The following is a 12,171-nucleotide window of genomic DNA, read 5'->3' as shown; positions in this document are numbered from 1 at the left end:
AGGTCGCACTGGGGAGACCAGCACAACAGTGATATCGAGATCCAATCGCCAGCTCTTGCAAGCTGAGCAGGACTTCCTAGATGTCCAGAGCAAGGTTGTGAGGCTTAGTCCCGTCCTTGGCCGGCATGGGCTGACGAGAACATTCTATACGCGGCCTGACATGTTTCTGTCCGGGTGAAGATGACACCCGTTGAAGCGGCGCATTTACGCAAACTCTGGCCTCCTGGACCCGTCTCGTGCACCTGCCGAGGGCAGCCGCTCAGAGATGATGGATGCCCTCTCCACCATCGACAGTGGCCCTGTTTGGTCGACGTTCCCAAAGCCATCCACGTCCAAGTAACAGGCTATCTGCCACCTCTCTTTGCTGCCAGCCAAAATTTTGATTCCGCTGGTCTGTTGTTGCCACCCAGTCTGCCTGCTTCTGAATCTCAATCATCACATTCTCTGTCCACCTCTGCGACGTTGTCGACAACACCAGCACGATGGGTAGAGCAGGTGCAGGGACTCCAAAGGCTTTGGCCAATGCTATGAAAGCCAAAGGTGGAGTCTCTCCAGCTTACAGGATCAGCAGAGACTAACGTAGCATAGGCCTCGGTCGACTACGCTGGTACTGCCAGATTTGTGAGAAGCAATGTAGGGATGAAAATGGTTTTCAGGTGAGTCCCGTCTGCAGTCAGTCACAGAGGGGTACTGATAGCTACCTTCAAGGCTCATACTCGATCCGAGCCGCATATGCGGAAAATGATGATAGTCGGACCTAAAGCTGGACAGACAATCGCAGAATTCTCTCGTCAATTCCAGTACGAGTTTGTGTCGCTCCTCAGGACGAGGCATCAGACGAATCGTGTCCGCGCCAACACAGTCTACAACGAATACATCCAAGATAAGCATCATGTACATATGAATGCTACGCGATGGGTTACATTGAACGGATTCATCATGACTCTTGGTAAAGCTGGAATCGTAAAGGTCGACGAGGATGAAAAGGGACTCTGGATAACATGGGTAGATAGTAGTCCAGAAACTCTTGCGAAGCAGGTGAGAGAATTGCTTCAACCTACTGGCAACCCCCCGTTGACATGTTTCAGGCCGCTCTCCAGAAACGAGATCGTGCTCAGCTGGATGGTGAGGAACGAGAACGGGCAGAGCTCGCTGCTCAGATCGCTCGAGCCAAGGCTAAAGAGGGAGAGAAGGCTCCAGAGGAAACGGGACTGCAGAAAGCTGAGGGAGAGAAGCTCACGCTGAGCCTCTTCCCAAATCCTGATGAGGTCTCGCCAACTGCTTCATCCACCCACCCGGCATCTACGCCCGCTGCCACAGCCAGCGAGCCTACACCCACTTCATCTGGCATCAGTTTTAACATCAACGCCGAAGCAGGTCCGTCAAAACCTACCATCTCATTCGGCGGTGCCGGAGTTCAAACACCATCGGCATCTGCAACTTTGAATCCTCTCAAACGCCCGGCGTCCGGAAACGTCTTCAAATCGGCCAAATCGGCCAAGACTGAGAGTGACATGGGATCGAGTTCCAAAAAGGGCTATGTGTCAGAGGCAGAGAGATTGATGAAAGAGGATCAGGCTCGAAAAGCCAATCGACAAAAGGGTTATCAGGGTATGGGGCCGACGAGGACGGGCGATGGCGGTAGGAGGTTTGTCTTGCAGTGAACGGAGTCTGCCACGCTTAGACTTTGTCCCTCCTTGGTGACTTCTCCCCTGGATCGACGAGGCTACCCACCTTCATGGGAGGCCGGGTGGCCGTAGGCTTATCCGTTGCAATCCGAGTGTTCCGTTGATGAAGGCTTCATCGGACAACCAGAACCTCCTGCCCGGTCGAATGGAGGCTATAGTCTGTCCAACATATCTGTATCCATTGTATGCATGGTTCCCGCATAAATTGTTGAGCAGCTCGTTCACAAGTGTTCAACATCCATCTGCCTCCTCCACATTTCGGCAAAATCACAAACATTTTTTGAGCATTCGGCGACGTTAATTGCGTCAGTCACCTCGTACTTTGACCATCTTCGACCTTGAGGCAGCGTTCAGGAGACGGGGGGGCGGCATGACAAGGATCGCGTCTGTGTCCACGTCGTCACTCATTGGCGTGGCTATCGCGTGCGGAGGTAATGTCCTCATCAGTCTAGCATTGTGAGCGATTCCTGGCATTCGTCGGCCATCAAATCCGGGTAAGCAATATTGACGATGGCGCCTGTGTAGGACTGTTCAAAAGCTGGCCCATCAGCGTCAAAATGAAGAGCTTATAGCTTCAAAATCAAGCTCTGGGCGTTCCTCGCCAGATCACGATGAGCCGGACGTGGACCCTGGCCCCGATTACCAGTCCGAGAGCTCGTACCATGACGAACCGTCTCCTACGCCTTCACCGAAAGCTCGGATCGTCGAAGCTGTGCCCGTCGTCGTCGTTCCTACAACGCCGGGTGGAGAGGTCCCAAGTACCTTGATTCCGAGCAGAGCAAAGGGTCAAGAGACCAGCCGGCAGAGTCCCAGCGACCGACATGCTGAGATAGGGGAGAGCTCAAAACGACGTAGTAGCGAGGAGGCGCGGGAAACCGGCGCAAGGACGGACATCCGAAGTCTCCAGCTTGTACCTGACCCTGGACCCTCGCATCCCCGCTCCAGATTACCATCGCCAACTCCGATACGAATACCACCACGATACAAAACGGACATCGATCTCTCCTCGAATGAAGACAGCGGGCACATCAGGAAAAGCGACAACGATCCCTCCGATCGACATCGGGGTCGCAAACGATCTTCGCGCCATCAGTCTGGAGAGCAGAAAAACAAGGATGAGGACAAGCCGGAAGTGGAGGAGGGACAGTATCTCAAGAGCAAGCTCTGGTGGTTGGGCATGTGTCTCATTGCTGTTGGAGAAGGAGGCAACTTCCTCAGCTATGGCTTCGCTCCGGCTAGTGTGGTCGCTCCGCTAGGCACTGTGGTGAGTCCCCAATCGTCTGGACAGCGTCAGCTGATTGAACTTCCCGTCTTCTAGGCCCTCATTGCGAATTGCATCTTCGCTCCGTTGATCCTTAGGGAGAGATTTCACGCCAAAGAATTGATTGGAATGGGTTTAGCCATTGTCGGCGCAGTGACCGTGGTATACTCATCGAATGCGTCGAATCCGAGAGTCAGTCACACGTTGATCTTCTTTTCATCGTCGAAAGCTGATGAGACCCAAAGCTTGACCCTGATGGGCTGGTACACGCCATTCGTCAAGTCCCCTTCATTGTCTACACCTGTCTCAACTTGGTCGCCATGGTGATATTGTCTCTTCTGTCCCGCTCGCACAAATACGGGGCAAAATACATCGGGATCGACGTCGGCGTATGTGCATTGTTTGGAGGGTACACAGTGCTGTCTACCAAGGCCTTGTCAAGCTTGTTATCGACGATATTCCTGTCCGCCTTCGCTTCCTGGATCACATGGGTTCTGGTCGTGGTCTTGATAGTAACTAGCGTCCTCCAGGTCAAGTTTCTGAACCGAGCCCTCATGCGCTTTCAGAGCAAGGTGAGCGTCGCAATTTTGCTCCCAGTTGCAACCTTGTTCTCGGCCTGACCATTTATGCAGGAAGTGATCCCCACACAATTCGTCTTCTTCTCACTGGCAGCCATCATCGGATCTGCGGTGCTCTACCAGGAGTTCAGAGACATCACTCCATCCAGCTTTATCAACTTCGTCTTCGGAGTGAGCCAGACGTATCTCGAACCCGAAGAGTTGAGTGCTGAAAATTCCATACAGATCGCAACCACATTTCTCGGCGTGCACCTCCTCACTTCTTTCTCTGAAGAAGAAGAGGAACCCTCCGACGAGTCGACTCCGGATCAGTCCAGAGCTACTTCACCAACTGTGACTTATCGACCGTTGCCCAGGGCCATGCCGACTAACGCGTCGCTCAACGTCCTACTTCCATCAACGTCTCGGATCTCATCGCACTCCAACGGTCTATCGGCATCTCTCAACGAGCGAACACCGCTCCTGGTACCTATCGCATCGCCAGAGACACTCGCCAATGGACTCAGTCCGGGCGAGGGAGGTGTTGCTTCTCTTGGTCGAATCAAGCTCGTCAAAAAGACGTCAACGGGTGATTTTACTCCTACTCTAGGACTGTCATCTCAAGCAGGATTTCTTCTGATGGCTACCACGCCACCTAGTGCGCCATTGCCCGGCAACTTTGGTCGTAGAGCTAGTAACCTAAGACGACCGGATTTAGAAGAAGGTCGCGGAAGAGCACCGAGTTCAACCCGGATCCAGCGAGGAGATAGTACTGAAAGGTCTTCAACGCTCCCTGGGTGACTCAATGACCACACCTTGTCGGACAATCAATTGTAGCTTTTATACCTCTGTCATGCCAGATCACCCCATGCGATGTATGCATAGACGCAATGACTTGATAGAGCTCCTCTACGCTGAGCGTTCTTGGGTCTTTGCCCTCTCCTGTTCTACCCTTTGTCTCAATCCCTGAACCATCTTCTTCATCCCCAGACCAAACTTGCCGCTCAAAACGGTGACTTCGAGATTTTGAGCCTCGGGCAATGTCGCAACGAGATCCTTGACGCGCTCGAAACGCTCTCTCCCGACTTGCTCATCCACTTTGTCGCCCTTATTCAAGATGATGACTGTGCCTTTACTCGTCAATCCCTCCTTGTACGTGTCCAATTCGTTTCGCAACGTCATCAAGTCCGCAGCCGGATCTGGTCGGGTGATATCGAGCACGTATGCTAGGGCGAGTGATCGTTCGATTGACCTTAGGAAGCTGTGTCCCAAACCAACATTCTCAGATGCAAGGGGAAGCAATCCGGGGTTGTCGGAGATGGTGAATCTGGCCACTTCATATTTTGGCTCCATATCTTCACGCGGTGTGACCACCTCTCGATGCCCTCGAGCTGATTGATATTCTCCTTTGAGCCTTCCTTCGGCTTCCTGATCCCTCTCTTTCCATGTATCTTCGACGACTAATCGACCTTCTGGTGCGTTGGGATCACCAAACGTCCCGTCATTCCATACTCTGACGACACCGATCTGAGGGTTCAACGTCGTGAAAGAGTAATCGGCCACTTCGGCCCGTCGACCAGTCAATGCTCGAAGGATGGTGCTCTTGCCCACATTCGGAAATCCCACAAGACCCACGTCGGCCAATAGTTTCAGCTCAAATTCGTATGTCGAGGTGTAGGGGATGGTCCCACGCCCAGCAATTCGAGGCTGTCGATAGCCCGAGAAACCGAAAAAGAAGGGATTCCCCATTCCTCCATGTCCCCCTCGAGCCAATAAAATCGGGTCACCAGTGACTGGGACTTCCAAATCCAACGTCTTTGGCGGTTCCTGTTCAAACGTCGGGGGTGGTTTCTCGGCGCGTCCACCCTTCTTAAGGGCTCTCTCCGCCCGACGATATTCTGCTCTCGTGAATTCTGCTCCAGGGAACAGAACAAAAGTTCTGTCCCAAGCTTTCTTCTCCTGTTCGCTCATAGGTTGATTGTCCGCCTCATCACCCTTGTCCAACGCCTCAAAGTCCTCCTCAACCTCCAAAATATCCGCCGAGTCTTTCTTGCTAGCCAGGGGATGGGCGATCTTGAGATTTCGGGATGTTGGAAATTGGACCGATCCATTCTGCCCAGCGAATTTTGATGTGGGATCTGGTTTTCGTCTGATCTCCCTCACGACCGTACCGACAGGTACCTCAATCACAACATCTGTCCCTGGTCTTCCATGCAACGTGTCCCCTTTCCCATTGCCACCGGGTCCTCCATTGATCCGGCGCGAAATGCTGTGTAAGGACGTGAGAGTTGGTGAAGTCTTGAGGTATACCGATCCTCCTTGTCCTCCATTACCACCGGAAGCCGGTCCAAGGGTACCGCTGCTTGTCGCTGTGAATGCTGCTGCGCCATGACCACCTCGACCTGATATGGATCCAGATCAGCTGGGACTTTAAACGGGAGGACAACCGCCCCCCATTCCGTTACACTCACCCCCGCGAATCTGGACCGTTATATGATCGAGAAACCCGCCCTGTGCCGTGTTAGCTGTTATGTGTCGAATCTTGGAAGCAAAGCACACTCACTTGCTGCATTCGTTTCATCTCTGTCTTCTTCTTTCTTCTCAAAAGCTCGCTGACGACATCATCAAAGGCTTCCTCAGGTTGTGGCCTCAAATCCCAGCTCGAAGAGTGGATGACTGGCTTCTCGTCTTTTGACGATCGCTTCGACCTCGAGGCAGGTGTGCTGACCTGTCGGCTGTCCGATTCCCTCTCGTCTATATCTGCTTCCAGATCCCTGAAGAACTCGTCTTCGATTCGATCAGGCCCGTCGGTATGCTCCTGCACGCCTGGTGTGGGAGCCTCCAGTCTGGTCAGAGCTGAGGTGTGAAGGGATTGTCCTGATGCTCTAGTGCTGGCTAGCCAAGATTGTCGGGTACGCAAGGTCGAAGGACCAGCGTGCGCTGCAAAGCGTGCTGCCCTGATCCATCCATCGACGCAGAGCATGCGGACAGATGATGAAAGTATTCAACGCAAAGTGACTGCATCACTCAGAAATTTCGAGTGATCGACGAACGCTTCATCCGGGGAGGTGGCTTCGGCTCGGGAATTGGCCAGTTACAATGAGGAGACCGGGACGTTCGTCGTCAGCAGCAGAGGGGTATGCGAGTGCGTATAGCTACCACAGATGACATTGATGTGAGATCTGTGTGACCAATGATGTGCAAATCTACCTCATACTTGACACGGGATACGCCTTGCCCAGTTCGCCTAAATGTTACTACAACATTTGTGTATTCCCCTGATTCACCCTGCCCTCTGTGAGCTTGTATGATTGACTCTTAGTCCTCAAATCCTAGACAGCGGGTAGAGCATCGGGACGCCAAAAGCTTTGTGGCGCTTGCTGTTTTGCATCGCAAGAGATCCACAAGGATGAGCCGTCACCCGAACGATGACCAGGATAAAACGGGCTTCGGCTCCCGTACTTAAACTCCAGCCAGCAGTCGATCAAGCAGTGTTTCAAAGAAAGGCACATAAAGCTGGACGCCGTGTGAGTGAGACGGTCGCACAGATTGAGCAGATCGAGCCACCCGACTTACAGGAAACTCTGTTCCGCTGTGCGTCATCCAAGACATTTTCTCCCCCGGATCCGCTTCCCATTCAGCCTGAGTATGCAATGTGTCGTTCCACTGGCCAAAGATCAGCCTACTCGCAACTAGCGGCTAAGAAGCAACTCACGACGGCAAAATATTGATGGCCCAAAACATGAGCGACGGCTTGGTAGTCTCTGAGAAAGACTCCAGGGTGGAAGAGCTGGAATATCGTGAGCCAAGCGACGAAAGTCGAGTCAATTATCGGCCTCACCTCTACCAAGGTGGCCTTTTCGGTCATCCACATCTCATGTGTCAGGCCGTTTCCATGGACGCCAACCATGATCTGGAAAGAAATGCGGTCACTACCAATTGACACTCTTTCCGCTTGACTTACATCGGCATCGGCCGAGATATGAAACTGCTCAATCACCGTATGGTTCTCCCAAGCAGCATGGACAAACTTGATCTCCCCTCTCTCATGCCGGGAGCGCAAGAGCGCTACGAGCGCTTCGTGATGTTCAGCAACGAGCCTTCGATCGCTCGATTGTCGATCTACATAGACCACATTCGGTATAGTTGAGGTATGCTCGTGGAAGCCGAAATGCTTCATCAACCGCTGTCGAACGGGTGCAAAGAATTCGAATGGGTGTGGTCTCTCGAAGATGTCGACTGACATCTTGTTCCACGCTTGTGTGCCTTTATTGTACCGGTGCGCAGCCCATCGATCGACAATGATCACTGACAAGTCAGTCTTAGCCATTGTGCCCGCATGGAAGGATCGATATCACACTCACGCTGGTCGAAGAATATCCAATTGTCGTGCTCTCTCCATTTGCCCCATTGTTCAGGCTCCAGTACATCTACAGAGCGTCAGCGCTCACAGCGGCCGTCAAACCCCTGACTGACCATCGAATAGAGCATCTACCATCAAAGGATTGATACCCCACCTATCGTGCCAATTCGAATCCCAAGGAATGATTAGTCTATCGGGGACCACAGGGAGGTACGCCTGTGGTGATTCTATCCTTTCTACGCTCTCAGCGATAGAGAAAGCCGTCAGACCGCCGAGCATAGCTTCCGCTGCAAAGTGATAATAGTGCCATAGTCCACTCCATTCGTCTCCGGCCTTTTCATTAATCAGCACTTGGGTAGAATCAGCATTCATTTGATTGAAGCGCAGCGGAAGAGCGAGCTCACACGATGCGCCCTTTAGATAGACAACATGCCTGCCCTTTATCGGGATTTCTGTGTGGACGACTGCCTTGGTTCGCGGTGATAAGATCGAATCCTCCACTGGCATGGCAGCGTCCGTCGGGTCCCAGAGGTCTGTCAACGGGTTCAGCCTTCGCCAGTTCTAGAGAGGGTATAGGCCTCACGAAAAGTCTGGTTGTTATACCAAACATTGCGAAAGACATTAAATCCAGGGATTCCAGCTTCGTATATCTGACCGGAATGTTAGTGCAGAGAAGAGAACGGCTGTGGACCTTTGCTCACAGTTGGCGCGGTAGTCGGCGCGGTGAAGTGATCACTGAAGCTGTATCCTGTGAATAGCAACAGAAAGATCACCGCTGCAATGCCATCTATCCAAGTATGAGCTTGCTGCTGACTATGAGATACGCAGACCCACAAATCTGAGCATGCTTTGGTAGCTGATTTCTCCTTGATCCAAATTGCTTGTATCCATCGAGACGAGGTTGAAAGGCATATAGCCTTGACCTCGCTGCTGAAAGCACCGATTCGATGGTGAACCGTACCATGAGAGTCAATTCATGGCCTCGCAGACCGGGTTGTAGAGGTCGTCCACTGGGTTAAAATTACGTGCAATGAATGGATTGACATTCTGACTGACCTTCCGAGTATTTTTTCCATTACGTGGTGCCAAAAATGGCACTGTGGCATCCGACCCCGCTGAGTGGGCTTCTCGCTTCATCGTCCTGGTCAAGTCGTCAGGCGTCATACTAAACAGTTGAAGACCATCAGTGAGCTACTAGTCCCTGATTGGCCCCAAGACACCTGTCGACACGGGTCGATATTTCTGGCCCTTCATATCATACGCAACTATTCTGAACAATCTTTGTTGTATCGCTAAGCTAGTTTGACATGACTTGAAAGGATCAGCAGATATCAGAAGCGATGCAATCAGAAGATGATTTTCGCTCATACTCTACCACTGCCTCCTTGTCAGACTATATCGTTTCACCACGGAATGATATCAAGCGCCCCGACCACAATGCAAGCCACTAGCTATTCGCCACAAGTCTCTATTGTGACACCTCGCGACAATGCTAGCGAACGAACAGGGGTTACGTCTCAATGAGGATGAAGAGACCCTTAGATCAGACCTCAGGTGAAGTAGCGGGAGTACCGATGAAGACATCAGGACAGGGAAAGACGACATCCCCATCAGCGACCAAAGAAAGCACGATGCATCAGCGCAGATGCCCCGACGCCATGACGGGCTCTCAGGCTCAGATGTTCACATCAAGAATGAAATATCCTCAGGGGTAGCTCCCAGATTTCATGCTGAGCAGCTCACAACGAGACCTGAGGCGTCTCGACAGCCTTATCGAAGCATTACAGTCTCCGGTCTGGTCGAGCAGCATCTGAAAAATTCATGAGTGTACACAGTAAAAGCTGGGTACAATCCACATACATCAGGAAACGTCCGCTGTTGCAAAGCAGATTGAGGACAGTGTTGATACAGCAATGAATCCGTCTTAGACATCTTGAGAGATGGGCTTGAAGATCGTGGGAATCCAAGTGACAGGCTTGTTATTGACCCTGTGTTCTCTTCGTTCTGCGGACGAGCTGACCCTACGATACCAGTCAACGTTTGATCTGCTCAACTGATGCCACGGCCCGGAATCCCTCACCATATCTTAACATCTTGATCCGTAGGTTCAGAAATCTCAAAGGATCTAACCATGACGAAAATGAACGCTCGCATGAAGGCCAGAGGGTACTGGTAGACTCTACGAAAAGTTCCCATCAGTGATACTGTGATGGCTGTTGCTTGTTCGACGACTTACGGGCAGCCTCTTTGCCCGCCAGAGAAGCCAGCTGAGGAACCCCAGGTCGCGTGTATAGCCGTGCCGCCTTCGGCTCCTTTTGTGCTGCCGTCCAGGTGTCGCTCAGGCCTGAATTCTGTAGCATCGCTACCGTATAGTCTCTCATCGGCACTTAGATTCCAGATGGCTGCGGCCGTCATCAACAATCGACGCAACATGAAGGACATGGGGATACTGACGGATGGAAACGTCTGTCCCTTTGTGGACTGTGATTGAGTTCACAGTCTGACCGTTGCTGAGAGTAATCGGGTCGTGTAGAGGTACCACACATGTACGTGTGCAAGTTCGCTCGATCGTCGTATAGGCGTTATCGATTCTGACTAGTTCGTCCAGGAAGGCATCAAGATACGCCACCTTGGCCAAATCATCTCTGTGCATTCATCAGCTTCTATTATGTGGATGCGAGTCACACAGCGCCGCTTACAGGGAAGGTTCCTCGGGAAGAGCAGAAAATTCCTTTCGGAGTTTGTCCTGTATATCTCTGTGACTCGCCAGGCGATGGATGATCTCATAAATCATCATTCGTGACACGTCAAGTGTAGCAGCCATCTACAGTAGCACCTTCAATTCATCTTCATCTTGGACGTGCCACACGAGGAGCAGACTCACAGCAATGGGAACGTTGTCGGCTAAATCCTGATCGGAGATCTTCTGACTCGCTGGGATATCCTTCGACATATTGAGCCGACCTGGAGGAACCATGAGCCGTTTTGACTCGCTGGATGATCTTTGCAACCTACACCATGTACTGATGATATCGTCACCTGCCTCGAGAATATCGTCAGATTTCAGATCTTGACCGAAAGCGCGGGTAATCTTCTCCTGTTTGTCTCGTAGCAGTTTCTGCAATACTGTCATCACGAAGATCGATCGACAGGAAGGCCACACACTCACCTTCCCGACGACGGCCAACTGATCTCGACTTCGATTATATCGTCTGTATCTTGGTGTTCGGAAAAGCTGTTGCAATGTCAGTATTGCCATCCACCCATCAATGTGAAAGTGCGTAGGCTTACACTCTTTGTATCCCACCATTTCAATTCCGATCGAGCTTTATGGAAAGCCATGATGGTATCTCGAACCTCGGTACTCCTTCCTTTTGCGATATCCTCCTCGTTGAAGCCGAATAGAACGGTGCTGACGATTCCCATTTGGTATCCTACGGCATGGGTCGATGGGTTGATTGGCTTTTTGCCTGAGCGCTTTTCAGTATCGCTCTCAAGTTCTTCCATGATCTTGTCTCTAGCCTTGTAAGCCAAGTTGATGAAGCGAGGGAAGTACCCTCGCATAGCCGCGAGGGAGCAAGAGCGTTCAAACACTGCTCTAATCTTTTGTCGTTTCTCCCCCTTCGCGCAGGATATCGCGCCATGGATGCCCATGTCGACCATGGCACGACCGAGTCTTGGACTGCCTTCAAAGTCATTGACATTGGCATGTACGTATCGTACGAAGCCTGGATCGATAGTGAGGATCTCTTCCCGATGATAAGGCGCCACTCGAACCACTATGGTATTGCCGTAGGTCTTGAACCAATCTCCCCATTTTTGTCCGAAAGGAGTACTATATGTGAGAGAAGAATGATTGTGCTTTAGGGACAGGCCTGGAGGAGCTATAGAAACTGTCAGTGATGACTCCCTGAACCTGAGCGAACGACTTACAGGGGAGGTGTCGATACGGCGTTAGGATTCGGGTTCGCACCACCCATCCGATGAGGATCAACAAGGTGGATGAGGCCAGACAAATGATTCCAGCTAGACCTGGCGAGATGTTCCCGAGGAGTGATGTATAGTAAGCAATCAAGGACATGTTGGTCAGATGTCAAAGAGTTGGTAAGTGTCTCATTTCCACTTGCATTCATTCTTTATGTAGCCTCTGCCGCACAGGCTAATCCAGATATAGATATTGTAGATCCCGATCGCATCAGATCCCCCCCTTCGTAATAACGCCGAATGGACCGAGGGACAAATTGGCTCCACCCGAACATATCGCTGATACTCCATAGGGGGGAGAACAACGCACATTCGAGT

General features: G+C 51.7%; 5 protein-coding genes across 5 annotated transcripts; 2 read left to right on the top strand and 3 right to left on the bottom strand.

The window, feature by feature from the left end:
- Window positions 1-442: 442 nt before the first annotated feature.
- On the top strand, window positions 443-1,893 carry BD324DRAFT_622464 (domain of Kin17 curved DNA-binding protein-domain-containing protein). Its single transcript, XM_022015475.1, has 4 exons — window positions 443-540; window positions 589-656; window positions 709-1,038; window positions 1,089-1,893. The coding sequence occupies exons 1-4, from the start codon at window positions 483-485 to the stop codon at window positions 1,662-1,664; spliced, it is 1,032 nt and encodes a 343-aa protein (XP_021871557.1). The 5' UTR covers window positions 443-482; the 3' UTR covers window positions 1,665-1,893.
- A 165-nt stretch (window positions 1,894-2,058) lies between these two features.
- Window positions 2,059-4,307, top strand: BD324DRAFT_650142 (magnesium transporter NIPA-domain-containing protein; the record flags this gene model as incomplete). Its single annotated transcript, XM_022018105.1, has 6 exons — window positions 2,059-2,144; window positions 2,214-2,952; window positions 3,007-3,141; window positions 3,195-3,521; window positions 3,582-3,698; window positions 3,753-4,307. 6 exons carry the CDS (start codon window positions 2,059-2,061, stop codon window positions 4,305-4,307), a joined length of 1,959 nt encoding a protein of 652 aa, XP_021871556.1.
- A 62-nt stretch (window positions 4,308-4,369) lies between these two features.
- BD324DRAFT_622458 (hypothetical protein) lies at window positions 4,370-6,515 on the bottom strand. Its single transcript, XM_022015474.1, has 3 exons — window positions 6,070-6,515; window positions 5,978-6,017; window positions 4,370-5,908 (listed from the first exon to the last, which is right to left on the bottom strand). Exons 1-3 carry the CDS (start codon window positions 6,487-6,489, stop codon window positions 4,416-4,418), a joined length of 1,953 nt encoding a protein of 650 aa, XP_021871555.1. The 5' UTR covers window positions 6,490-6,515; the 3' UTR covers window positions 4,370-4,415.
- Window positions 6,516-6,968: 453 nt separating this feature from the next.
- Window positions 6,969-8,833, bottom strand: BD324DRAFT_650140 (hypothetical protein; the record flags this gene model as incomplete). Its single annotated transcript, XM_022018104.1, has 11 exons — window positions 6,969-7,022; window positions 7,083-7,172; window positions 7,222-7,296; window positions 7,348-7,419; window positions 7,471-7,814; window positions 7,871-7,936; window positions 7,983-8,219; window positions 8,274-8,402; window positions 8,453-8,519; window positions 8,571-8,656; window positions 8,704-8,833. 11 exons carry the CDS (start codon window positions 8,831-8,833, stop codon window positions 6,969-6,971), a joined length of 1,350 nt encoding a protein of 449 aa, XP_021871554.1.
- A 960-nt stretch (window positions 8,834-9,793) lies between these two features.
- Window positions 9,794-12,168, bottom strand: BD324DRAFT_680485 (cytochrome P450; the record flags this gene model as incomplete). The annotated part of the gene is made up of 11 exons (XM_022019080.1): window positions 12,044-12,168; window positions 11,803-11,973; window positions 11,161-11,753; window positions 11,039-11,104; window positions 10,885-10,987; window positions 10,754-10,833; window positions 10,569-10,693; window positions 10,324-10,514; window positions 10,106-10,271; window positions 9,950-10,048; window positions 9,794-9,890 (listed from the first exon to the last, which is right to left on the bottom strand). Exons 2-11 carry the CDS (start codon window positions 11,948-11,950, stop codon window positions 9,794-9,796), a joined length of 1,668 nt encoding a protein of 555 aa, XP_021871553.1. The 5' UTR covers window positions 11,951-11,973; window positions 12,044-12,168.
- Window positions 12,169-12,171: the final 3 nt, after the last annotated feature.

This window comes from Kockovaella imperatae, assembly GCF_002102565.1.
Source record: "Kockovaella imperatae strain NRRL Y-17943 chromosome Unknown BD324scaffold_5, whole genome shotgun sequence".
Classification (NCBI taxonomy): Eukaryota; Fungi; Basidiomycota; class Tremellomycetes; order Tremellales; family Cuniculitremaceae; genus Kockovaella; species Kockovaella imperatae.
Note: the sequence above shows the minus strand (reverse complement) of the source record. Positions and strands in the feature narration are given on the sequence as shown.